The 27,113-nt window shown below is 45.1% G+C and overlaps 1 protein-coding gene across 1 annotated transcript in view; it reads left to right on the top strand.

The window, feature by feature from the left end:
- The window catches only part of LOC147724109 (maternal DNA replication licensing factor mcm3-like), a 255,037-nt gene that overhangs the window by 146,515 nt on the left and 81,409 nt on the right, over positions 1-27,113 (top strand). Inside the window, exon 9 of the mRNA XM_086966949.1 lies at positions 10,741-10,949. Coding sequence (XP_086823075.1) covers positions 10,741-10,949 — 209 coding nt within the window. The remainder of the gene's footprint in view (positions 1-10,740; positions 10,950-27,113) is intronic.

Here is a 27,113-nt window from a genome sequence, read left to right as displayed (position 1 = left end):
ACCTCTTGGAACTTCTCGCGATCCGCTTGGCTCTTCAAGCTTTTCTTCCGAGGATTCAAAACAGGACAGTGCTGGTTCGTACGGACAACACTACAGCCATGCACTACATAAACAAACAGGGTGGCACAAAATCCTCCACCCTCTCCAAGGAAGCCCAAACAATATGGAATTGGTTGATACAGAACAACGTCTCCCTCTCAGCGGAACATCTAGCGGGGACACTCAATGTCAAGGCGGACGCTTTGAGTCGTCAGAGGACAGTCTCTCACGAGTGGGAACTGGATCAGTCCGTTCTGGAGGAACTCTTTGCTCGATGGGGGACACCATCAATCGACCTGTTTGCGACTCCCCAGAACGCCAAATGCCTGTCCTTCGCAAGCAGGGTTCACCATCGGGAATCCTTGGGGAATGCGCTTTTGATTGCCTGGTCAGGCGCCTTTGTTTACGCCTTTCCTCCCATTCCACTGATTCCGAAGTTGGTCAGCAAACTCAAGGTGGAACCGTGCAGGATGATTTTGATCGCTCCAGCATGGCCCAGACAAGTTTGGTACCCGGAGCTTCTTCTCCTCTCCCAGGACCAGCCAGTTCTCCTACAGCCTATTCCAACTTTGCTAACAATGTCTCACGGTCAGGTTCTACATCCGGACTTGAAGTCCCTGCGATTGACAGCGTGGCTCCTGAGTTCAGAGAGTTCCAGGGGTTAGATCTCTCAAGTGAATGTAGAGACATTCTAGCTCAGGCTCGAGCCCCTAGTACCAATAAGACCTATCGAGCCAAATGGAAGAGATTCTGTGTTTGGTGCCAGAAGGAAGGTTTACACCCGTATACTTCTTCTCCACACAAGCTCTTGCCTTACATTCTTTCACTGGCGAAATCGGGATTGGCTCCATCGTCGATAAAGGTCCATCTGGCAGCCATCTCTAGATTCAGACGTTCATCTTCAGGGCCTTCCCTATGGTCGGCTAGGATTGTCAAGCAATTCCTGAAAGGTTTATTCAGGGTTTTTCCTCCAGTCCGGCCACCTCCTCCGACCTGGCATTTGAATCTAGTTCTGTCATCCCTCATGAAAGCCCCTTTTGAACCTGTGCATAAGTCTGACCTTAAGTTTCTTTCCTGGAAAGTGGCTCTTCTCTTGGCCCTGACATCGGCTCGCAGAGTAAGCGAAATCCAGGCTTTCACGATTGAGGAACCATTTCTCCAGTTTAAAAATAATGTGCTGATTCTACGGACGAATCCTAAATTTATCCCGAAAGTTCCTTCGGAATTCCACCTGAATGAACCCGTGGTCTTGAAACCATTTTTTCCAAAACCTTCTTCACCTGCGGAAAGAACTCTGCACTCTCTGGACATTCACAGATGCCTGAAATTCTATCTGGAGCGAACGAAGCAGTTCAGGAAATCTTCACAGCTCTTTGTTTCCTTCAGTGCTCCACGCAAGGGTTGTGCTGTTTCTAAAGCTTGTATTTCCCGGTGGATTTCCAGCGCTATACAATTTTGTCACCAGACGGCTGGGAAACCTCTGCAGCGAGCAGTTCGTGCTCACTCTACCAGATCCATGGCTTCATCTGCGGCGTTATTCGCAGGAGTCCCTATCAAGGACATTTGCAGGGCGGCAACGTGGAGCAGTGTCCACACTTTCACCCGCCACTATTGTCTGGATTCTTCTGTGAAGGAGGATGCAGCAGTGGGCCAAGCAGTCCTGAGGAATCTTTTCCAATAAGTCGGTGAGCTTTCCTTTCTATCCCGCCTTCCTTTGCATATTTTGTATACTGCATTATTGTCATATTTCATGATCCTATGTGTTCTGCTGTTTTTTTTTTACAGAGATGTGTCACATTTTCAGGTTCAGGTATGACAAAATATGTTTTCTTTACTGCTAGTTACTCTGATACAAAGCATGGGAATCTATGAAAGTTCCAATACTGGGGCAAGAAAACAAGTTACTTACCTGTAACTTTGGTTCCCCAGTATTGGTAACTTTCATAGATTCCCATGCGCCCACCCACCTCCCCTGGGAAAGCTCACTCTTCTGATCTTGGTGGATAGCTGTATACAACGGCTACGAAAATCTGAGGCTCTGAGCTTCTCTCAGGAAGGTTCTATGGGGTGAGGCTGCTCTGATTGGCTGCTGCAGAAATTTGGTCTCTTTTACACAAAGAGGTGGATAAGCTACAAAATGAGATGAGGCCTAGGCCTATTTTTTCACTTTGTGCTTACTACTATGGTTTTTTACTATTTACTGAGGCTCCCATTCCGACGACGGGGAATGATACAAAGCATGGGAATCTATGAAAGTTACCAATACTGGGGAACCAAAGTTACAGGTAAGTAACTTGTTTTCTTCAGGAGGTGTTCAGAAGGTATAGAATGGTATAAGCAAGGGCATAGCTGTCACGGGTTAGCACTATCGCTTAGAAGACAGCACAGAAACCAATCGTTGACTAGTGAATACCAGTATGGCTAAGTTAAAAATACTTTCAATTAATATTTGTGGCCTAAACGATTTTAAAAAAAAGACAAAGTAGCGGTTGGGACTCCAGATGACTGGGGCAAATATCATATGTCTCCAGGAGACACACATAGAGGGGTCGCAACATCTGCTCAAAACACTTGGGTAGTCATCACAGCCTCAACACAAGGGACTCATACTAGGGTTGTCGCCATTTTGGCAAAAGGAGGGGGGGGTACAATTTGCACGATCAGTTGCTGATAAGTTCGGACGATATGCAATCACCGAATGTTATAATAACGGGGAAAGTAAGATGACGCTGTGTACTGTTTATGGCAATGTTAGTGATGACCCAGACGTATTGATCAGTATCTCTAACGAGTTGGTACATTGGCCCCTTCCTCTGATTTTATGCGGGGGACTTGAACATACATTTACCAGGAGAATGGTCCATCGGCACAGATTTTAAATTTCATGGTAGGAAACAAAGTTTTTCAGGCACTAAAAGATGTTTGTGGGCTACATGGGTTAATTGATGGATGGACAGTAAAACACCTTGGGGACTCCGGTTTTACGTATTCTTCTCATCCACATTCCCGACATGTAAGGTTGGATTATATGATTATTTCTAATTCTCTTAAATCTACTTGTCTAATAGAAAAATTACCTAGAGTCCTTTCGGACCACAATCCACTAGAACTAAGCTTAACATGTGGTCCAGACAAATCCACTACAAAGACATGAGCATTTGAAAGAACATTATTAAAGAATGAGAGATATTGCCAGCACATGAGAACTTGGATTCCGGCTTTTCTGGCGGACAATCTAGGCTCTACCACAATAGACATGGTGTGGGATACCCTGAAAGCTGGTATCCGAAGCGAAACAATGCAATTCTCCTTTCAGTATAATAGAGAAGGGAAACAAAAGATGGCAATATTAGAACAAAATTTGCGTAGAGCTGAGGAAGATCTGATTAAGACGGTAAAGGAGGGAAGGGTAACAGATAATGAAGTGAGTAGTGTGGCAATTGCCAAAAATTATATTTCGGAGATATTAATTGAAAAGGCGGTCACCATAGCGAATACCCGTAGAGAGAAAACGTATGAAGTAAGTGAAAAAGTGGGACACCAGCTGGCGGTTCGAACAAGGGAAAGAAATATCAATCAATCTAGTAAAAGAAATCAAGGACCCAGAACTCGGTTTGAGATCTGAACCTTCTGACATAAGAGCTTCATTTCAGGGATTTTATCGCAAATTATATCATGAAGCTAATAATTAGCAGATGGCTCCAGAGGCATACCTTGACCCACTGACGACAGATTGACTGGGAACAGTCTATCAGTTTACACTAGATAGTCCCCCTCATTGGGAGGAAATTCTACTCTCTTTGAACTCTCTAACCAGTGGGAAAGCAGCCGGGTTGGATGGGATTCCAACCGAGTTTTATGTTAAATTCGCACCCCAACTCAGGACTATTATGCTAGAAATGTTTTTATATATCTTTCGGGGGGGAATCAACCTCGGTCATGGTCGTCAGCCAAAATAGTAGTCTTTCCAAAGAAAAATAAAGACCCCCCAGGAAATGGGATCATATCGACCTATCACCCTGATTAATGGGGATTCGGAAATATATTCAAAACTATTAGCCGCACGGCTGGCGCCAATGATGCATAAAATTGTCTCCGATCGCCAACATGGTTTTGTACCGGGAAGATATACAATTGATCACGTACAAAGAGTTATTTCTCTGACTATACGGGAACAGGAGACCCTATGGCGCTTATTCTGCTCAATGCAGAGAAAGCGTTCGATAGGGTCTCCTGGTAATTCCTTTGGGCCGCTATGTCAAACTGTGGCTTCAGAGAGAGATTTATAACAGCGATTCAGAAGCTATATGTAAACCCAAGTGCCAGCGTTTAGATTAATGGGGTTCTTTCTGAAAAATGTATCATCACCAGGGGGACAAGACAGGGGTGCCCCTGTTCGCCTCTTTTGTTTTCAATCTATATTGATACATTTGTACGAAGGCTAGAAAATAATGTACTGATTTCCCCTATTCGAGTGCGTAATTATGACACCAAAACTTTAGCATATGCTGATGATATAGCTATTTTTACCTGGGATCCCAACAGTGCTATAAGATTGATTGAAAAAGAAGCCCAAACTTTTGGCACTGTCTCCGGATATAAGTTAAACTCCAGCAAAACACAGATTGTGCTTAATGATAAAATTGTGATGAGGGACTCTAGAATAACGGATAAAGCCATATACCTGGGGGTCAGTATTAATGCTAATATTGAGAATATAGTTAATGATAACCACTTATCCAGCGTACTAGGAGAGAATTGATCCGATTAAATCTACATTTAACTATCAGTGGTAGATGCAACCTAGTGAAAATGCTCTTTTTCCAAGATTTTTATATTTCTTTTGTGCAATATGCTTAGAATTTTCCCCCCATTTATTTAAAACTATAGATACCATGTTTTCACGGTTCATATGGGGGTGTAAAAGACCTCGTAGAGCATTCAGATGGATTACGCTACCAAAAGAAAGAGGAGGATGGGCACCGCCCAACTTTAAGCTATATTATTGGGCCACTGTATTAAAATATAGCGTGACTTGTATCTAAAAACCCGAATGGTGGCAACATACCCACTCCACAAGAACTTATTCTAGGGGAGGGCTGTGAAGGATGCCTATGGTGCCATGTAAATGATAGCTATTTTAAGAAAATAAAATTTAAGACTATTTCCAATGTCGCCAAAGTTTGGGGGAATGTCAGGAAATTACTGGGTCTGGGGCGTTATTCTTATTATACCCCCGTGAGTAGAAATGCGGATCTTCCAGGGATTTTCCACGACACCTGTATGGAGAGATGGATGGAGGCAGGGGCGCGACAGCTCGGCTGCTTTTTCTCGGCAGACAGACTTAAGACGTTTGACGAGCTGCGATCCGAATTTAATATCACCCACAGGGATTTTTTTAAATTTTTGCAGTTGAGAGATTTTTTATTAAAGAAAGGAGGAGGCCGTATTAAATTCCAAATCTGCCAAGCTATAGAAAATCTTTGTAAAGAACCTCCCCCTAAAATTGGGGAAATATATGAAGTACTGACTGCATGATTTCCCAAATTCCTCCATATGCTTACGAATTGTCGCTCACTTGTCTGTCTAAAACTACAAGCGCAATTTTACAAAACTTTTTTCTCACTATACTACACCCCATACAAAATAGCCAAATGGGGGACGGGGAAAGGTACTACATGCCCACGTTGTGCATTACCCGAGGCAGATATTATTCATATGTTCGCCTCATGTAACGTACTAGCAAATCTGCTAGCGGGAATCTCTGGTTTTCTTTCTGACATATCCCAAATCGGGGTTAATATAACAACCGAAGAAGTTATATTGGGCACAACCAGTACTGTTCGACCAAAATAGATACATGGTCTGATCTTTTTGGCAATGGCTATTTTTCGTCTGTGTATAGCATCATCCTGGCTGGATTCGATGCCACCATCTTTTTTTCAATGGAGGGCGAGATTAATTGCGACATGTAGCCTCGAGGTGGCTGTTTAGAAGAATAAAGGGTGTAATCCACGGAGTAGGGGTATGAAAATCTGGGAACCAATGTTAAACTGGATCCAATTTCACTGATTTGATTTATTATTATGTGTTACAGCTCTATTGTAATTGCATCAAAGATATGCCTCCTTTTCTTTTCTTATTCTTTTTGTATTGTTAAAATTTAATGATCACGTGTATTATACCAATGATTATAATAGAGTTGGGGTCCTGGTCTCAAGGGGGAAGGGAGGGGGGGGGGTGGATAACGTGTAATAATAAAAAAAGTGAATAAAAACATTAAAAAAAGATTCTAAAATTCGTGCTATAACAAATTTATAATAAACGCACTTCATAATATTTTAAGTTGTGAACCTTCGTACACAATTTTGTTGCCTCACTCGTGACACTACACTAACTATAACTCGACACACTACCATGCATTGTGTTCTGGAAAATCATGGGATTTCATAGGTCATAAGGGTTTGTTATGAACGCTATGATTTCACATGCTAGAACTTATGTAATATGCAAGGGTATAGCTAGAGCTTTGGGTAGAGGTTATAGTTAATGCAGTGTGGCGAGTGATGTAACAAGACTGCACTGAGGTGCGCAATTTATAGTCATTTAAAAGTGGTGCGTAAATTATAGATTTATACATATATATGGGGCCTGGCCCAGATGACAAATGGAGCAGGACGTGCAAATCCCCGAGCTTCACGCCGGCCCACACAAAATCCTGCTTACATCCTAAACATTGTGCCTTCAACCCATATCCAATGACCTGCTGGCATGTCCGGCTTCTGTGAGACGCCCTTTGCGGATATTGCGACCTTGCCTGTGAGATCCTGGTCACCACAAGAGGCCTAGATGGAGATTGGGGTCGGTGGACTTTACCCCCCCCCCCCCCCCCCCCCCCTCCCTCCCTGTTGTGTGATGCAGCGCAGACTGAAGGAGGGCCTGGCTGCGACCAACTACTATGGCCTGCTCCCACCCGGGATGATGTGATATGCAAGGGAGTGCCAGCTGCTTGCCGGCCATATTCGGACCGGGAGTCATGATTGCAGCGGTGGTAGAGACTGTGGAGTATGGGTCGGGTAGTGCGAGCACTGAGCAGCTGGAAACTGGTATTGGAACTCTCGTGGTTGTTCCTGGACAATTCGTATGCAGTCATTTTATTTTTAAATGATATATATTCATTATATTTGTTTCTGAACTCCGGTTCGAGAAATAACAATAAATAGAAAAATGACTGGCCCTGAGCTTGCAATATGCATCTATCAAACACTTTCGGTTTACTAGCCTCAAACTGAAACTTATAAGAGCTATGTCAGTTAGAATATATTCATGGGTTTGATGGAGAGGGTCCCCAAATTCAGTTAAACCTCCATTTTCTCACTTGTTTTTACCCCCAAGGTGCACAACTTCATATTGTATTTGAATATCCTTATACTTAGAAATGCGATTGAATGCAGTCTTCATTTCCCTCTTTTCAAGTCTCCATTAATGTGTCGGACACACCTCCACTAAAGCAGCTCGCCAATGGGACGCTAATAACACTTAGGTTTATTTTTTGCATTTAAAGACGTTTCTAAGCACTAGCTCTCGCAGCATACGAAGGAACAGGCAATGCCTTCTCCGAACTGGGAAGCCCAAGATCAGAGGACCCCATGCACCCACCAGCAAATGTGCTCTTCTCTTGACCCCGCCACCCTTCACTGCGTTTCACTGTTTCCAAGAAGTTCACAAACCCTCTCGATGAAACGTTCACCTCTTGCTCAGTTTATCACAAGATTAATACCCCGCTCGAGGCCCTTACAAATATAAAGGGAAAATCTGCTAGCCATTCCTAACTGCTCCACAGAGCATGCATTTGAACATAATCTCATCCTTGCTGTAGACACTTGTGCAGAGATCATACTCCATTTGAGACACTATATGGCCAATCAGGGTGCAAGTGACTCCATTCCAGTTTATAAGGTGGTAGAGATAGGGGTAGAACATTCCATCCAAGTCTATAAGACCTGTCTGCAGGGAGAGGCTCCTTTCTATTCTATTGGGCCTGTTAAGATGCAGGGGAAAAGGAAATTCAAGTCTACTTTGCAATGCTCTCAATTTTCAGGTAGGACCTCCCAAGCATCCCACACCTAACCCTACATTTGTGAATGCAGACATTTTACCACACTACAGAATTTACAGATTCATAAATCCCATTTATGCCAGTACAATCCTGGTGATTCTGCGAGTTATGACAATAATTTTGCCCTTAAATTCTTTTGCCTGCAAACCTAGTTTGCAATGGATGCACAAGTGCATTTAAAAATAAATCCCAAAACACGCAGTTTATCCACTTGAGAAATGTGCTGGCTTTCTTTATAGAAACAATCTAAGTAAACCAAGTTTGATTTAGTCAGTTGAGTAGGACCACAAAAGAGAATGACTATAGGAAAATAATATGAGAAGCTCTTCATACCTTCATCTCGATTATTTTCAGGGATTAAAGTGGAAGTCCTACTGAGGCCAGCCTTACATTGTCCACCCCCACCCAAAAATAGTAATGCAATGGGGAGCCACAGCCAATTGGTCAAAGGAGCTGCGGGTCCAAAAAGTTTGGGATTCACTGACTTGGAGTGATGGTTTCTCTGATTTTCAGCAGTGCATTGAACTGATACTTATAAAGCTACTAGGGAAATAGGTCCCTTTTTCGCACATAACCGGTCTATCTAAGCTAATGACTGATTTCATCTGCTTGTAAATTAGACGCAGGAACATGAAGTAGCTGTGCTTATCAATTATTGATAGAATTGCCAAGCATTTACAAAAAATTGGAACACATGTTAATAGTGGTATCTGAAAGTAAGGGAAACCATAAACAAAATGGCTGCATGTTGAAAAATTATCAACATGTACAAACACAGTGACACTGAGAAAGGAAAACCAATTAAATTAACTCGACTAAATCTTGGTCTCATTGGAGTTAAATCTCTTTACACCAACATCCCACAAAGTGAAACTTTACATGCATTTGAAATCTATATGAACAATTCACCCCATACCCACTAACCTCGTCTCAGTGCCAGGTGTACTACTCAAGGCAACATTTTTTTTTCATTCGAAGGACTTTCTCCAAACCAAGGGTAATGCTGAAGGCTGATTTTGTAAACCGGATCTAGTCGTTCTACATGGCGCAATACAAAGAGAAGTAGATCTTCTAATCTCAATTTGTTTGAAGAGAACATTACCATACGGAGACAAAACTTTGTTATTCTATTTGGACACACTGACATCAGATTACAACAATGTTTCCGGGAGTTTAACCATGGATATCAGGATATTGTTTGTTTCTTATGCATCATGGTTAACCAAGAATGGTTTCTAGATAGCTGGATCACAAACGTTCAAGGGCAATTCACAACAACCTTGCATGCTGAGAACAGTTAAGAACACTTTATAACACTCCTGCAGCTTGCATCTAAGGAGTTTGTGAGACAGTCCGCTCTTTTGGGAAAACCTCGTGCATTAATTGATGGGTGCAGCTGAGCCTGACCCTGCATCTATTTGCAAGCAGCTGAAATAAATAACTAAATCACTTCTTGAATGTTGTTAATGGAAGGATGGTCACTTTGAGGAGTTGGTGAAAACAGGTTAACTTTTAGGTATATGTGTTCTGTGGCTGCTTTCTATAATTGCAGTCCCTCACAGAACACTTTTAGATGCCAAATGCACCTGTAAAAAAAGTAGGCCTGGGCGGTGAACTGTGCGGAATTTTCTGCATTCCGTGCTTCGTGAAGTGCAGAAAACTGATTCGCGTAGTGCAACAGTTTTATCCCGCTGCAGCTCGGGTAGTATTTCTGCCTGAGCGGCAGGAAGACCAGCGTGAACAGCAGTTCGCACTACACTCCACCACTTGTGGAACTTCGTGGAGTGTTTTTGTAACTTCGCAGAGTTCCGTGTAGCAAAACTCTGCGTACTATGCCCAGTCCTAAGTGCAGTACAGTTGTGATTTCTTATTACGCCTGATGTTGCAGTCATCTGGAGATTCCTGTGCTCTGCCAGGCACGTGTTAATTCCTTCACTAATCTCACTTGGACTCTTTCTTCATTTGACCGCCTCCTTTGAATAAACCAAGCTCACTGGTAACACTGTTGAAGGCTACTGCATACTGGGGAGCCTCTCCAAGCTTTGACTGTTCTAGGGTACAGACCGGCCTAGCTAGACAGGCCTGTCCATGTGTTGTCACCTGCCTCTCTCCCTCCTCTGAATTTACATGTTTTTCACTGATTGCTTACCTTAGTATTCAAAGCTTCATGAATAATTTGTGACTTTACATAAACTGCAATGTAACCTACCTTCACAGTTCATGACCTAGACCTTGGTAAATTACTTATGGATATGGTAAATGACAAATTACAGAGAATCCTTCGTGCAAGTCCTAGATAAATATATTTTTTTTCTGTGTGCAGATTATGCAAATTTAAAAAAACTAGATTAAGGGACTTTATTTTTGTGTGAATTGGTGTTTGATTGCAGATGCCAGATTGTTTCTTGTCCTTCCTTCTCTAAACTGCAAGAAATATAAACATTTTGACAACAGAGCAGTATTGGACAAAGAACCGTGAGCATCCAGTGTGTGATTTTTAAAAGGCAATGGGTGTGGTCAAATTTATGTAAACCATTTAAGTATTTTATTCCTTTTTCAATGGATGATTTTAATTTATTTAGGGGAAAGAAGATTGGAAGCTGGCGCAATGGTTTTAGCTGACAGAGGGGTTGTCTGCATTGATGAGTTTGACAAAATGTCTGACATGGACCGAACGGCCATTCATGAAGTGATGGAACAAGGCCGTGTCACTATAGCGAAAGCCGGAATCCAGGCACGGCTGAATGCCCGCTGCAGTGTATTAGCTGCTGCCAACCCTGTGTATGGAAGGGTATGTACCGCAAATATTCTGATCCGTAAAATATTTTTATTATGTTGCACATGCTAATAAACACTAAATATGTATTCTAAATTAAATATTGACAAAGCAGGTTTGTCTAGTTTCTGAATGTTTTAGTTGCATATGGATGGATGGATAGAGTTGCTATGTATGGCGAGTTGAATTTTCTTGCGCTGATAAAATGGACCCCAACTACACATTGCACTAGTGCTTTTAGTTTCATGGAGTGTTCGTAGTGTAATGCGGTCTTCTCTGAGGCCCCACAAAATTGTATAATCAGTTTCCAGAATATGCAATTCAATTTTCCAACGGTCCAAAATTATAGAACCAACAAAGCCAACCCCTTGTCCTTAGTAAAATGGATTACTGCAACTGTCTGTTTTTGTGGTCTTCTGCAGTACGAATGCACCTTATTGGATGGGCCACCTAACTTGCTGCAAGAAGCCTATTGCAACCTTTCTAGGCATTGCTGCCACTGCATTCTTTCGACTTGAAGCCAGTGGCTCACTTTAAGCTATTGACATTCGACTTCAAAGCTAGCCATCTCATAAGCTTGCTCTACCTTATTGACTTCCAAATTATTACACGTCGCCATGAATTAAATCTGCTAACCTGTTTCTTCTAGTCAATGCTTTTACAGTTCCTTGGTTCTGATCCCTTTGCTGTCTTGTCCACTGAGAAGTTGCTGTCTCCTGATATGTTTGTCCCTCACTCTTTGAGTTAATAGCGCCTTGAAGTGCTTCTAAATACGTTAAGAAAAAAGAGCAATTGCAATGCAATTAAGAAATGTACAATTTGTTAACATTTATGCGAAGTCTGTTCTATCTTATTACAGTTTGTAATGATTGTTGCTGTGACACAGAACAGCACCTTTCTACAAAACCACAATCACTCACTCTGTTAATGCGATCATTTAATCCTACCTGATTCATCTGTCCATATTGTCTTTTAATACAATATTTCTGTGAGACCTGTTAATGCTGCCCAAAATATTTTGGGCCTTTTTTACAAAGATTTTGCCGTAGGGCAGCGATGCACGCCTTCCTGCTGCGCTGCCCTACGGCAAAAGAAAAGGGCACAAATGCGCCATATCTATCAGATGGGACCCCGTTCTTGTCCTTTTACCCCTGCGCTGGCATACAATAGGCTGCCAAGCGCCAATGCAGGCACCCTTGCACCATGGTGCAAGGGTGCCTGCATTGCTGGGATGATTGCTTTTGTGTAGTAAGGAAACCTTCCTGCACAAAACGATCACAAGTCTTTTTCCTCCTAAGTGTGCTGCAGAATACAGCACAGATAGAAAAAGGAAAAAATCGTAGAAATAAAGTTATTTTTCCTCGTTGCGCCTCCCTTACGCCTCCCCAGTGGAGGCACAAGTTTTTAGCGCTGCCTCAGAGTTAAGATTCCTTGTAAATCCCAGGCAGTGTAAAATAAACAGTGGTGGGGGGGGTGGTCTCGCTGGGCATGGAGTGAGACGTGCGCCTGAGGAGCTCTGGCCTGCAGCTGCTGTACATAGCCAAATCCACGGCACTGGGGCCTCCAAGGCCTCCCAGGATGAAGCAATTCCCATGAATAGGGCTTTGGAGACCCCGGATTGAGTCCTTGGGCACCTTCGGGACTCTAGACTGCCTCCGTGGCGGTGGGGCCTGGTGGCTGTTTTTGCAGCCGTCTTCTTGCTGCGCTGGCTTCTGAAGGCGAGAAGGAGCACCTCTCCCCTAGATTGCCAGCAAGAGTAACCGGAACTTCGCTACACTGCCTGTGGCCGAGCACTCCCCTGGAAAAGAATTAACTGCCTGTGAAAGGCGCCTGATTACAGCATCCAGTCTGGAGAAAAGACCAAAGCTGCCATTTTGAGGCCTGTGCGGCCGAGAGGCTTTTCTGCCGCGGACCTCCACGGACAGCCCTGCACGTTGCTGGGGCGCTGAAGAGCCCACATGGTCAGTATTGCAGTGGACTGGGGATGCTGGCGACTCCCGCGATCTGGATTTTGGCATATGACTAAGTTTCCTCCGAAACCCTGGGTCTGTGACTTGCCAGGCGATTGGGTCCGAGGTTTGCTGCTTTGCCCCCTGCTGGGACTAAGGAGTTGCAGTGCTGAATCGTGAGAGCCTGTGGCACAGAACCCTAGCGCGGACTCTCTGGGGGTGCTGGGCTCGCCCCCCCCCTTTTTTTTCTCCCTTCCTTTTTTACCCTTCCTCGTTTGTCCAGAGTTTACGGCATGGACTGCTGATACAGTGCAGGTGCGGCTCTTGAGAGAGAATCTGCCTGGTATGCTACTCTGGCTCCTTGATGCCATGGATTAAAGTCAGTGAAGATCTGGTGCATGAAAAAGGTCAATAAGGCTCTGAGAAGAGGTGGACCCTTTTGATTCCTTAGCCCGTATTTCCCTCATACTCTTCGCAAACGGAGTGTAGCAGTATAGTGGCCGCCCCTCGCTCTGACACAGCTACACCTCTCACTTGAGGCATACTTCGCTTATCTGTGGAAGAGGTGTGGCGCAGCGGGCAGGGCAATTGACGCTGGACGCTGGGGATCACGGTTCGATCCCCGGCTCTGGCAGCAGGGGTCTACCCAGCACTATTTGACTCTGGGTAATCTTCCCGACGGCCCCCACGCCTTGACACCTTCGTGTAATTGTTCGCGCTTTACAAATACTGGACATTTACATTTACATCCTGGTGGTGCTGCTAGACTTGTGATTGACCCACCTTTGCAACCTGGGGCATATTGGATCCTTATTAGATAGCCCTGTTGTAACTCCTGGGAACGCTACTGCTTGTAGGGTCATGCCACACACCAAGGGAGGTAAAAAGGCTACATCGACCTTGAAAGATAACTGTCACATCGTTGTGGAGCAAATCTGGTTCGGCCACCCTGGCATCTATGGCGTCTTCATCAGAGTCCTGCGGACCCCCTCACCCAATCTTTTATGACACAATTCTACAATAGATCAAAGCAGAAATTGGATCCCTTAAGTCTGACGTCCAAGCCTGCATCAAAGAAATCAGAAAAGACGTAACAAATAGGGGAGAGGGTAGAAAATCTTGAAAAAACAGTGGATGCTCGTCCCGAAGACCAGGAACACCTTTGGCAGCATCCAGCCCACCTTGAAGAACAACACACGATCTGCAAATAAAGCAGGAAGATTTGGAGAACCGTAGTAGACACAATCGCTGCCTTCGAGGTGTCCCGCGGGGGGGCAGAGAGCACTGACATTATGACCTTTGTTGCAGAGCTTCTCCACAAGATTAGAGGAGACTAGGATGCCTCCCCGCCGGTACCTGATAGGGCATATCAAATGGCTGTGCTCTCTGGGCGCTCGGAGCTTGTCCCTGACATATTAACTAGGGTACACTTTTTTTACAGAGAAAGAGGTCATCCTTAAAGCAGTGTGGAACAAGTCTGAGCTGTCCTACAAGGTTTTTAATATTCATCTCTTCCAGGATCTTGCGCTCCGTGCCGCAGGGACTTCAAACCAGTCACCGGCAAACTTCGTGAGATGTGCATCAATACCAGTGGGTCAATCCCATCGCTCTAATCTTCACCTGGGAGACCAAGTGCTTCGCTCTCTGCAGGATGCCAAGCGGCTGCTCCAACTCTTGACCTCCCCTACGTCAGCCACCCCCACACACCTGTCACCACCGGACGGAGAGCCAGCGTAGCCACAGTTGGGTAGAGTGTTCTGACAACGCCGGATGTTCAGTCCTCATCCAAGGCCAAACAAGATATTATCCAACACCTTTGCTCCATGGTTAGTGAGAAATCACCCAATTACTCACAAGCAGCATCAGACTGATAGAACTGTTATGTTGAAAGACCTGACTATTGTACTTCCCCGGCACTCCCCTCCAGTGCTAAGATAGGACCCCTTAGGCTGCTACAAGCTGCCTCCTTGCCCTGGCTAATGCCTGGCGGGGGAACAGTTCTCCTCACCTGGCGATTGTGTTTTGTTTCATGTGACTCCTCCCTCATATCCTATTCCTAAGAGTGACACCTCGAATGGCCTGGGCTGTTTTGCTATGCCCATTCTTGGACTGGAATAGGAACTGTTAGCCCTGTTGGCCTTTGTTGACTCTTGAAGGTGTACTTTGTGCCTTGTCTTCTCTTTTCCTTCTTTTTTAGGTTTCGAACCTGACGAGGGGCACAGCCCCTCCCAGTTTGAAAACTTTTGTTTTCAGTAGGGACGTCGGCCCCGCCTCTGCCTCTCATTGGTTAGCTCCATAAATGGAGGCTAGCCATTGGGAGACAGAGGCTGTCAATCGCGCTTTCTCTTGAAAACGCGATTCGGGGCGTTTCTGGTGCTTTTTTTAAGCCCCGCCCTTTTGTCCCGGGCCGCGCTGCGATTGGCTGCCGGCCCGGGACACCCCTGTGACGTCATTCCCGGGCCGCGCTGTGATTGGCTGGCCGGCCCGGGACCTGACTGCCTCTGCAATTTGTGGCTTCAAAAATCGGGAGATTGCCGCTTGTTTATACGACTTGTGTCCTGATAAATCCAATTACAGCACCTTAGTGAAGCTAGCCAAAAAAAACCTGTGACTTCAAAAACTATGCATAAGTAATGTGTCATGACAAACTTTGCTAAAACCATTATTAGAAGGTAGTTAGAAACAGCTGGACAGTCAGATCCACTGATGGACATTTAAATGCGCTGTTTATTGTGGGTCTTTTCTGCTTATTTGTCGTATGATGATGGGAGAAACTGACACAATAACAGTTTTCGTAAATATTGTGGAAAACTGAACGACCGCGGCAAATGTAAGCAAAGTTAACAGATATGTATTTACCACGAACAAAATGACTAACGTTATCACACCAGTAAGCAATGTTTATATTTATAGGAAATAGTCGCACATTTTTGGTGCGCCCGTCTGGGTTTAAGATATTGAAATAGAAAGCTAAGTAATTACAAAACCAAACGCAAAGGAATAGAGCCAAAGCCAATCAGAATGGGCTGCTCAGCGGCCAATGCTAACAGGCCTGAAGCGCACGAATCAGCGGCTTCCTTACAGACTGCAGCTGCAGCTCTGGCGGCTGCAGGCTGGATGGTTTAGTGAGTGGATCGGGGAGGAGCCGGTGGAAGTGCTACTGCTGCCTGCCCTGCTCTAAACAAGTACCCTGCCGGTAAGTGGCACCCTACCGCATCCCCTGTTTCCGTTTGGATTCCTGAGCCCCCAAGGAGTACTTGCGTCTTCTTCCTGTTCACGCGTGTGTAGGTGTCCCGGCTGCAGGCCTTCTCATTGTCCTCCTACCCCTGCATACCCTTGTAGGCTGTGTTATTGTAGCACACTGTTCTGTGATTGGTGGGTGGCAGGATAAGCCTAGGGCTATTGTGACTGCTTGACCAGCAGGTGCCGAGGTGTGTAAGACTGATGAGGGCAATAAATGAATAGCTTTAGTGCAATGAAATCCAGCTGCATAAATCTGTGTTTTTTCTGCTTTGTCGGTTAGTTTCCAGAAAGTTTGGTCAGTTAATTCCGAATGTTTCTGGTCCTTTGGGCTTCGTGGGCAGCCGGATTACTTCTGGAGAGGGAGGAAGATGTACATAAATGTATCTGATTTACTCCCTCACTTAAGAAGTTTGTAAGATTGACACATGAAACCCTTGCAGGCCAATATGTGAGGATTTCTGTTGACCAGAAAGTCCTGAGGAGGGGCACAAGAGATTTGGCCATTTGATCGTTTTATTTATTTTAGATATCAAGTTATTTATATTATCTGTAACGTCAGTTTTTCCCCAGAAATGTTGGTCATGAAAATGGGCTTGTGTCGCTGTATAACCATGCGACCCGTTAATTCGGGAGAGGAAAAAGGTTTATCTGTGTGTTTCCGTGTCTGCTTATCGTATCTTTAGTCCGTGCGGGACAGTGACCATAGTAGAAACACTTATTCTTTACGCCTTATCACTTCCTTTCCAAAACGCTACTGCAGATAAATCAGTGCTGGGCAGTGCTTGTTTTTTTTCAGCGTTCTTTTAAATTGCGTATTCTCTCTACCCTGTGATGCATTTCATCCGTTCATGTACAAAGGTTTGGGTTTAACAAGTGAATTATGTATGTTTCCCTGGAGATCTTTGAGATTTTGAGTGAGTATGGACGGGCGGGAGGGTCGATGATCAGTGCTTCTTGTGAAACCTACATCCTGCGTCCAAGAAAGCTGAACATCTGTCGGTCTTATCAGTATCTTCTCAAAGCAAGCGTCAAGCCAGTATTTCGATTGCAGGCTGGTGTCACCGACATTCCGTAAACTGAAGTCGTAATCATCCTTTCTGCGGCAACGAACTGGGACGGAGTCCGAAGAAAGTGACATTATCGCGAATATTACTTTGGATCGCAAACCGAAGTCAGTTTGACTGGTTCTACTTTGTAAAAGAAAGCATGGATAATAAATTCACTTTTTTTTTTTAAAAATGAAAGGAAAAAAACAAGCGGTGTCTTTGGACAAGACTCGGTGCGGTGCTTAATCTCTGTTTACCACTTTTTCTGTCTGCTTTCTCTTCATGGTGACCACTTTTCAGTGTATTAGTGCTGTAGTTGTTATCTCTTTCAACAAGAACAACTATTTTCCGAGTCGCTCCTGGGAAGAGTCCAGTTAATATTGCAGGCCTTTAGTCCTGAGGGGTCCATATTTCCCGGGACAGTCTTCTATCACAGCTTGGCCTCACTACGCTGGCTGATGTGCTTGGAACGTTGAAATCGCATTTGCGAGAGATTAAGCTATTGCCATTGTAAATGACAATGCCATTTATTTATCTGTTTTCAAAACCAACACATAAATAAAAAGTTTGTCATTCACAATGCCAATAGCTCAAACTTTTCCAAGGGCGAAACCGTTGCATTGTAAATGCTTGTTCTTCCTTTTTGTTTCCCAGGAGGGAGAGAGGGTTGCATGGCTATGCTTGTGCTGATTCCCAGCTTCTTGCTACTGGTTTGTGTCGCTTTATCGCAGAACATGGCTATTGCTGGGACCTACCTCTGTGGGTGGTTACTGAGGAATGGATGCGGGGCTTGGGGCCCACTTTTTCTGTTTTAGCAGTTTAGGGCAGAATGATCCATTAACCCTTTCTCTGCGGGGGCAATTCCCCCACGGCGCGGGGGAGGCCGCTGCGCCGTAGTGCTCATGACGAGCCCAGCTAGTCATGAGTCACAGAGCTGTGTTCATGACAAGCTGGGCTCGTCACAGCCCTGCCCACTCATTAATTCTCCTGCACAGGCAGGGAATCAATCGCGCGTGGGCGCGCCACAGCAGTTATGACGAGCCCAGCTCGTCATGAAAACATCTCCACTGATCATGACTAGCTGGGCTCGTCCTAAGCATGGAAGGGGTTACTTCCTATGACCTCTGTTCCCTGCTTGAAGGTCCTCTCCTTTAATGTGAAGGGCCTCAACGCCCCTTATAAGTGTTGTCAGATTTGGCACTATTTGCTGTTACAGAAGCCAGATATTATCATCTTGCAATCTCCTACAGAAACATACGCGTTGTGTGGGTCACCCAAATACCCCCTGAAATGCTGGGCGTCCGTGCCCACAAACTGCTTGGGTGGCTTTCCTTTGTAGAGCAGGTATCCATCAGGCAGCTACGCGAGCAGTGCAAAGCAAGGAGGGTAGATATCTTAAGCTTGTGGTACAGATGGGCGTACAGAAGCTTACTCTATTTAATATTTATGCCCCCAACCAGGCACAAGATCTTTTCCTTAGAGACCTCCTAAAAGAACAGCAAACACAAAACGATCAGCAACTTATCCTAGTGGGCAACCATAACCGGATATGGGATGCTGAATTAGATCGAAGTGCCAGCACCTTTCAGGGGACTGGAGCTATGTCCGCCTCATTAAAAATATTTTAAGGATCTTGGACTACTGGATGCCTACCGTCATCATTCCCCTGACACACGTGACTACTAATACTACTTGCACATCCATCGCTTTTATTCGCTCACTGACTGTTTGTCTCTCACTCCTTATTGTGCGATGTACTTTCGTCCTACATGTCTAATATCTCCGTCTCAAACCACGCACATGTAGAACTTCTATTGCACAATCCCACATGTCATACACTACACTCTCCTCGATGGCGATTCCCTCCCCGGGTCCTGTGCAATCGGTAGATGTTGCTTGAATAAGAGATGCCATCTTTGCGTACTTCTCGTCTAATGACCTCCCTGAAACCCTATTTCCAGTGGTGTGGGATGCTTTTAAAGGTACCATTCAGGGACAGATGACCTCTAGTTCGAATGCACGGTATTGTGAAGCCAGTCTTTTTTAAGACAAATTGACTAAAGAAATTAAGATGCTTGAAAAACGACAGAGATCACCATTTAACTATTCATATACGCTGCTTCGCCATGCTTCTATGAGCGCGTAGCTGGCCTTGAACTAATGAGGCAGAACAAGCTTTGCTGGCAGTGAAGCAGAAGTATTCTGATGGGGGAGACCAGGCGGGAATGGTGCTAGCATGCCACCTCTGGAAGAGGGTTGCAAGGGCACACATTGTGAAACTTAAGCTGGCTGACGGCCCATGGGGCACTACTGAAAAGGCTAAGCTAACAGCTTTCCATGACTATTACACCTCTCTTTATGCGCAGGAGACTCTTCCTCAGCAGATACAGGTGATACTGGGCGATTGCCAGTGGACCCTGATGGATGGTCAACACACGCAGCTCCTCGATGAACCATTTACACTTGACTAACTTACATGCACATTGAAAGATTTGCCTCTCTGCAAATCTCCGGGCCCAGATGGTCTACCGGTTTATTTTCATCGCACCTTACTCTCTTAAATACAGGATCACTTGCTCCGCCTTTTTCATTCCTTCATGGATGACACTGGTCCATCTAACTCTATGACGCTGGCTGAAATAACCCTTATCCCTAAACCATGCAAAATCCTGGGCTTTAAACCTCACAATCCCTGCGACTGAAGTTTCTAAGCTACAGTACTTAGTCTCCTATCAGTAGGCCCAACACTCCATTCGGGATCTTGGGCCTAATTTAACCCCTACCGTCCACAGATGGGCACAAGTGAATTGGCAGGACTATAAAAGAGCAGTCATGGAGGAACTGCAAACCTGGAAATCTCTACCACTATCGTGGCTGGGACGCCTGAACATGGTTAAAATGTCGGTGTTGCCTAAAATACTATACTATTTCAAACTCTGCCACTTCTATACCGCAAAGCCAAATATTACTTTTACAACACAAACTCACTATCTTCATCTGGGGAGGGAAGCAACCACTTTTTTCTAATAAACTGCTGATGCTGCCACGCGATAGGGGAGTGCTGGCATGTCCCAACATACTAGAATAATACTGGGCTTCTCATTTAAGCTACATTTCAGAACAGCTGGTGAGGGAGAGTAAGAAAACCTGGTTCCACATGAATAAGTCTGTTGCATGCAGACCCCTATGGGACCTTGAGTGGCTCCCACGAGGAGCTCAAGTGTGTATATGGCCATACCCACAAACTGTACTGGAAATATGGAACAAACTTGCTTTAACCAAAAACCTTACATTCTTCCAACACTCCTATTACACGTAACCCTAATGTTCCACCTGCTCTTTAGCCTCATTCTTTTCTATCCTGGTCTGAGGGAGAATGTCGAATAATTAGCTACCTTTTTGTGGCAGACACTTTTAAACTTTCTAACAAACTGGAATTCCATCTTCCAGAGGGTGCGAGAATGCAATATCTTCAACTCAGACACTGGTTACAGACACGTCCACTATTCAGAGTGCTACTCGCCCACTTACCTCATTTGAATATCAAATTTGCTCCTTTGATGGATCTAGGGAACTTATCTCTCGCACATCATGTGCTTCAACACACTCCTGAATCACTCTGCACACTTACCAGTCACAATCTGGTAAGTTCAATCTGGCGGGACATTCGCCTTGGAAAAAAAGCCTATCTTGCAGGGAGGATAGAAGCCGCCTCTAACTCCTGTAAGGAGATTTTCACCATAGTGAGAGAATTCATGGCTCCTCGTTCCAATGCATCCCAAGGTATGCCCCCCAAGTCCTGGGCTTCTGATCTTGCAAATTTTTTCACCAGCAAGATTAAACTTATCCAGGACTCTTTTCCATTGGCGACGCCCATGGGGCTGATCAACCCCGAGGACGACTCGTGCCTCTCGGCCCCACTGGGCCCGACGCTGGCCGTTTTTCCATCTATCTCAGCCCCTGCTTCCTTAGCGCTTATGGGCAATCTTAAATCTGGGTCGCCTTTGGACCCCTGCCCTGCCAAATTCTTGGCAAAAATGGCGGAAGTTATAAACCCGCTGGCGAATCCACTCCTGAATCTCTCGCTGAGCCAGGGAGTGGTTCCGCAGGCCTGGAAGCAGGCAATGGTCATCCCCTTCGCTGAAGAAGCCTGGTCTCGATCCTGAGGCTCCGGTCAATTATAGGCCTATCTCTCTTTTGCCTGCTCTCACGAAAATTTTGGAGAAGCATGTACACACTGTGCTCTCCAATTTTTTGGAAACACATGAGATTCTGCACGCCACCCAATCTGGCTTCCGCCCAAATCTCAGTACAGAGACCGCGCTCCTGGTGGTGTCAGAAGCCATTAAAGGGGTTCTGGACTCCGGGGGCAAAGCCATGCTGGTTATGTTGGATTGGTCGGCGGCCTTCGACACCGTCCCCCATGAGGGCCTTCTCGCAAGACTCTATGAGATTGGCCTACGGGGGACAATGCTCAGCTGGTTTTCATCTTTCTTAGCTGGCCGTCGACAAACGGTCTGGGCCTCCCCAGACTCCGCCGTGATGCCGCCACTGGGAGTCGGGGTTCCGCAGGGCTCTATATTGAGCCCGACCCTTTTTAACATCTTCATGACCCCTCTGGCGGCGTTGGCTGAGTCGTTCGGGGCCCAGATCGTATCCTACGCTGACGACACCCAGCTCCTCTTTTCTTGTAAGAAGGGAGGAGACTTCAATGGAGAGAGTATCCGGGATTGCCTTGGGGCTGTTTTTAAATGGTTCCAGCTGAACAGCCTCAAGTGCAATTCCGATAAGTCCGAGGTACTCTTCTTCGGGTGTGCTGCGGAGCCAGACTGGCAAGCTTGGTGGCCCATTAACATGTTTCCTCCGTCCTGTTCATCCCAAGTAGTTAAGAACCTAGGGGTCAAGATGGACAAGGGTCTGACGTTGAGATCCCAGGTCCTTGGGGTGACAGGTACTTGTTTTGGCCTCAAGACGCTGCGGAGGTTTTTACCGCTTCTGTCTGAGGAACACAGGAAGTTGACTGTGCAGGCTCTGTTAGACTCTAGATTGGACTACTCCAACGTCCTCTACCTGGGCCTGCCAGAGTATCTGCTGCAGCGGCTCCAAGTTGTGCAGAATGCGGCCGCGAGGGCCATTTATGGCCTAAACAGGCGAGCCAGCGCTGCTGGTCTTTTGCAGACCCTACATTGGCTGCCCATCCATAAATGGATTGTTTCAAGGCATTAACTTTGGCCTACAAAGCTCTTCATGCTGTGGGAGCTAAGTATCTCCAAAGGAGACTCGCCTTTTACCACCCGGCCTGCTCTCTCAGATCAGAATCTCTGTTTCTGGCGGCTGTGCCGCGCGTAAAGAGAGCTCGCATTGGAGGCCGCTCCTTTGGACTGCTGGCGCCACAGCTGTGGAACACCTTGCCGCTGACACTCCGTGGAGCTACTAGTTTACTCGCATTCAGGAAAGGCCTTAAAACCTGGCTGTTTGCCCTCTAGGTTGTTTTCTGTCTCTTTCTGTTCTGCTTTCCACTTTGTTTTTATTACTGTGTTGTGTTATTCTGCTGTAGGTCTCATTATTAAAGCGCCGGGACACTCTTTTTGAGTAGCCGTGCGCTATATAAAAATAAATATAACATAACAATGGCAATCCAGTAATCCTGACAAGATCACCTCTAAACAATGTGAACAACTCTGGTGTGATATACCAAGGGTTTATGGCAGTATGCCACAGAGGGAGACTGCTTGTAAGGTTATGACGCAGTGGTACTACACTCCCCATAGGCTACATAAAATATTCCCTACCTACCTCCTCCCCTATTGGCTGGCCTTGCAGAAGCACAATTGGAGATTTCATTCATGTCTGGTGGCATAGCCCACTACTGGCCATCTACTGGAAGGAGATCCTCCGCCATATTAGAAAGGTGATTGTCTACCCCATTCCTAAAAAACATGACACTAATTATTCTAGGTCTCAAACCCACAAATCTTCTAGCCGTGACACAAGTGGACTGGCGTTTAATATCACCTATGCTAGGTGTGGCTAAACAAACAATAGCTGTGTATTGGAAGAAGGTGGAATCTCCTCCAGTGACCCTGTGGTTTGCCAGTCTGTGGCATACCATGGCGATGGAACTTCTCACAGCAAGGCTCACTCTTCGCAAGGCAGTTTGAAAGCACATGGCAGCCATTGGTAGACTATTTTTGCACATTGGAACAAGCTAATCTACAGCCACCTAAACTTCGGGCCTTATGCCTTTTTGTAAGATGACCTACTTCCTTCATGTGCAGAAGATCTCTGTGGACCAGACCGAGAATGTACGTAGTCGAATTGATTACGTGGTGTTTAAAATTGTATACCAATGTGTGTACTTATCCCACACCTCCCCCGCGCTTTTCTTTTTTCTTCCTCCTTCCCATCTTAAGGGGCTTTTCTGTTCATTGGAGCGATATGTTGCTCTCTCCTTTTCTTTCCCTCCTGTATTACATATTAGTTTTGAATTGCCTACTTACATGGTTCATGACTTAGATTACACATGGCATCCTTTCTTCCTTTAACTGTTTGGAATATGTTCTATTACAAATGTTGTTTTTGAGCCTTAATGCTATATTTGGAGAATGACGACTCACACTTGCACCCTTTTTATCCCCCTTCTCCCCCCTGCCCTTTTTTTCCTTCTTTCTTGGTCTTATCCCTTTCTTTTCTTTTTTTCCTTTGCAATTGTTATTGCTTATATATTTGTTACGCAAATTTCAATGAAACAGATCTGAAAGAACAAAAGACAGTAGTGTTGCTGTTAATGCCCACAACACCCATTGCACACCCCTTTAATGCAGAAAACTGCGTTAAAGGAAACTATATTTACACAGCTGCATTAAACTACGCAAAGTGGCTTAGTGCAGCCTGGTAAATATGGAGCAGGCCCCTGCGCCACCAGAGAGTCTCAAAGTGACGCTCCGCTGTCCAAGCCTCCTTGTAAAGGAGGCCCCCAGTATTTACCACTAGTTAGCAAAGCCTAAATCAGTACAATCCTATGTGAACAGAGAATAACCCCACACATTTAACCGTAAGAGCTAGTAAAACCCATTATAGAAACATTAGTGGTGCTGGAAAATCACTCTGCTTATAGGGCTACACGTTTCCAATAAATAAGCAATAAACTTGACCCTATAATGAAAAACATTATTTCAAAATAAGACTTCTTGCCATTTTTCTAATGGTAGACTGGGTATATCCAGAAATTGGTGAAAAAAATGACGTTTCTCCTAAACAATTTAACTGACACAGGAATTAAAATGAGCCTGAAAACAGCAGAGGTTTTACATGTCCCCATTTGACTTAACCTTTTACATTTTTTGCAGTTTAAACAATCCATTTGTTTCAAACAACTAATAAAATGATGGTACAATGAAAGATTTCCTTGCTAACAAAGTTTTAATTTGATTAAGGACTCAGCGGCAAAGATTGCGCCTTAACTTTCTTCACTTTATTTTTCAACAGCCATAGTAAAACCATATAACAACTTCATTTCACATGAAGCCTTGGGAAGAAGTCAAACAGTAAACTGTCCAATCCATAACCAGGGACCCATTTAGGTCATTCGTCCCTCTTGCTGCCTACTCTTTCTGGGTGCGCACATAAGCCGATTACCAATATCCTTAATCTTGTTTAGATGAATCAGTTCCTAGAGAAACAGATAAATGTCCTGCAAAACTCTTATACAGGTGAAGTCAGAGGACACAAAGTGCATAAGCAGTACTGTAAACCTAGTCGAAAGAGTTAGCATGGTACATCAGTTATGACCGAATTATATACTCTCCCTTAGGAAGGAATGTTCTGTCTTGGGCAGGAATCTAATTCAGATTCTTGAAGGCTAGTCCTCACCTCTGAGACCTTAACAGAATTTAAACTTTCTTTAGAAAGCCATTGTTCATTGTATGTCCGGACCGAGGATTATGCTAGTTTTAAAGCTTATCAATCACCAGTGAGGTAATATTAGGGACTGGCTTTAAGTAAAATCTTTTAAAAGTAGAATCCAAAGACCAGTCCACGGCTTTGAGGATATCCTTTAACTATGCCCCCAGGAAAAATGCGTTTGATACCATGGCTTCTCTTACTGAGTGAACACCAAATACCTTTGTATCAATGCCCGCTTCCTACATGGTCCGTTTAACCCATCTAGCGAATGCGGAAGATGAGACTGCCTTATGTGGCTTCTTGAGGGCAATTAGGAGCTGCCGTTCACCATGTGGGCAGAGATCCACCATCCTACTCGTACACTTTGATGCATCTGACCACACACCACTTGGGGGAATCTGCAAAGGAAGGAGAAGACTTCACTCAATTACATTTTTTCCTTTGTGAAATATGTAAATTAACCCCATCTGGGGTGAATACTCTACCCGTTAAATCTAGAGCTCTAACATCCAAGGCTCCTCTACATGCCCGAAATAAGATCAGGGTGGCAATCTTGGCCGATAACTCTTTCCTGGAGCGGTATTTGTTGGATTGCCAGGACAAGAATAGGTTTAAAACCTTAACGTTCTCAAAGAGCAGAGTATATGGGTTCTGGAGGAAGGAACGGCCTAATGCCCTGTAGCAGTCTGCGAACCAGGGCTGAGCCCCTTACAGGATGATCACCAAGATAGGCTTGGCCAGCCAGGATCGCTTATCAAAGTTTATTGATTGACTGAGCCAGGCCTATGGAGGCTAATGATGCAAGTAAATTCAAGCTATGGTCCAAATCGGTCACCACTAGATCTACACCTCGCTGGTTACACCAGCCCAACCATTGTGACCATGCCGATTTGGTATTGTTTAATGGTACTGTCTGCCCACACCTTCAAATGGAGGGACACAGCTTGTCGTGAAAGTCCTGGCACTTTACATCTTATGTTGTGGAAGATTACTGGGAATGTTGAAGAGACACTTCCAGGATCAGATGATGGTGATTCCCCTCTGGATCGCAAAGGGGATCAGGAAATAGGGGTAGACTGATTGGAATATCCCAAGAAAATTCCAGAAGAACTGGATGCCAAACTTGTGAGTTCTAAACGAAGGTGACTACCACTAGATATACGCGTCGCAGCACCTTGGTGTAAAAACCCATGATCATTGCAGATGGAGAAAATGCGTACCCTGATACCTCCTCTGGAGAAAAGCATTTGTTGCTATTGCACTGGGGTGTGGTCACCAGCTGAAGTATCTGGGCTACTGTTGATCCAGTTGGGACGTGAAGAGGTCCACTGGGAACTGGCCCCTTCTGCCTTGTACAGCCTGAAAGACAGGGATTTAGTTTCCTAAGGCTTGCATCCCAAAGATGACTGAGGTGTCAATTGGCTATTTGATTGGAGTTCCCTAGGAGGTGTTCTGCTGTTTTGGAAACTTGGTCCTTGAGACAATAGTCCCAGATGTTTCTGGCCAGATCCAAGAGAGCCTTCAATCTTGCGTCCCCCAAGTGGTTTATATAGTGTACCGCTTCTACGTTGTCAATTTTCAACAGTATGCTGCATTGCGCTGAATCTTTGGTCCAAAATGTGACTGCGAATGAGTCTGCCAACAAGTCTAGGCAGTTGATGTGGAGGGATTTTTCATGAGATGGCCTTTGTCCCCCTGTGGATAATTCTTTGCACCCCAACATGTGCGCCTGGCATCGAACTCTATCACTATATCTGGAAGGAGCCGAATATTGTCCCACCCTTCCATGCCTCTATGTGGGTACCATCCATGATATTACTGACTTTACAGGAGGGAAGGCTGAGAGTTGCTTGAATCCGATCCACCACAAATCCAAGAAGCACCAGAGATTGTGTGGCAGCAAGAACAGGCTTTGCCTGATCGATGAAGTGCAGAGACTCTAAAAGAGAGACCACCATCTGGAGGTGTAGGATGACAGTCTGTGGACACTGGTCCAGCAGAACGATGTCGTACAGATACACAATAAGCCATGTGCC

The sequence above is a fragment of the Lissotriton vulgaris genome, chromosome 4_1, assembly GCF_964263255.1.
Source record: "Lissotriton vulgaris chromosome 4_1, aLisVul1.2, whole genome shotgun sequence".
In the NCBI taxonomy this organism is placed as follows: Eukaryota; Metazoa; Chordata; class Amphibia; order Caudata; family Salamandridae; genus Lissotriton; species Lissotriton vulgaris.
This window is presented reverse-complemented; position numbering and strand designations above follow the sequence as displayed.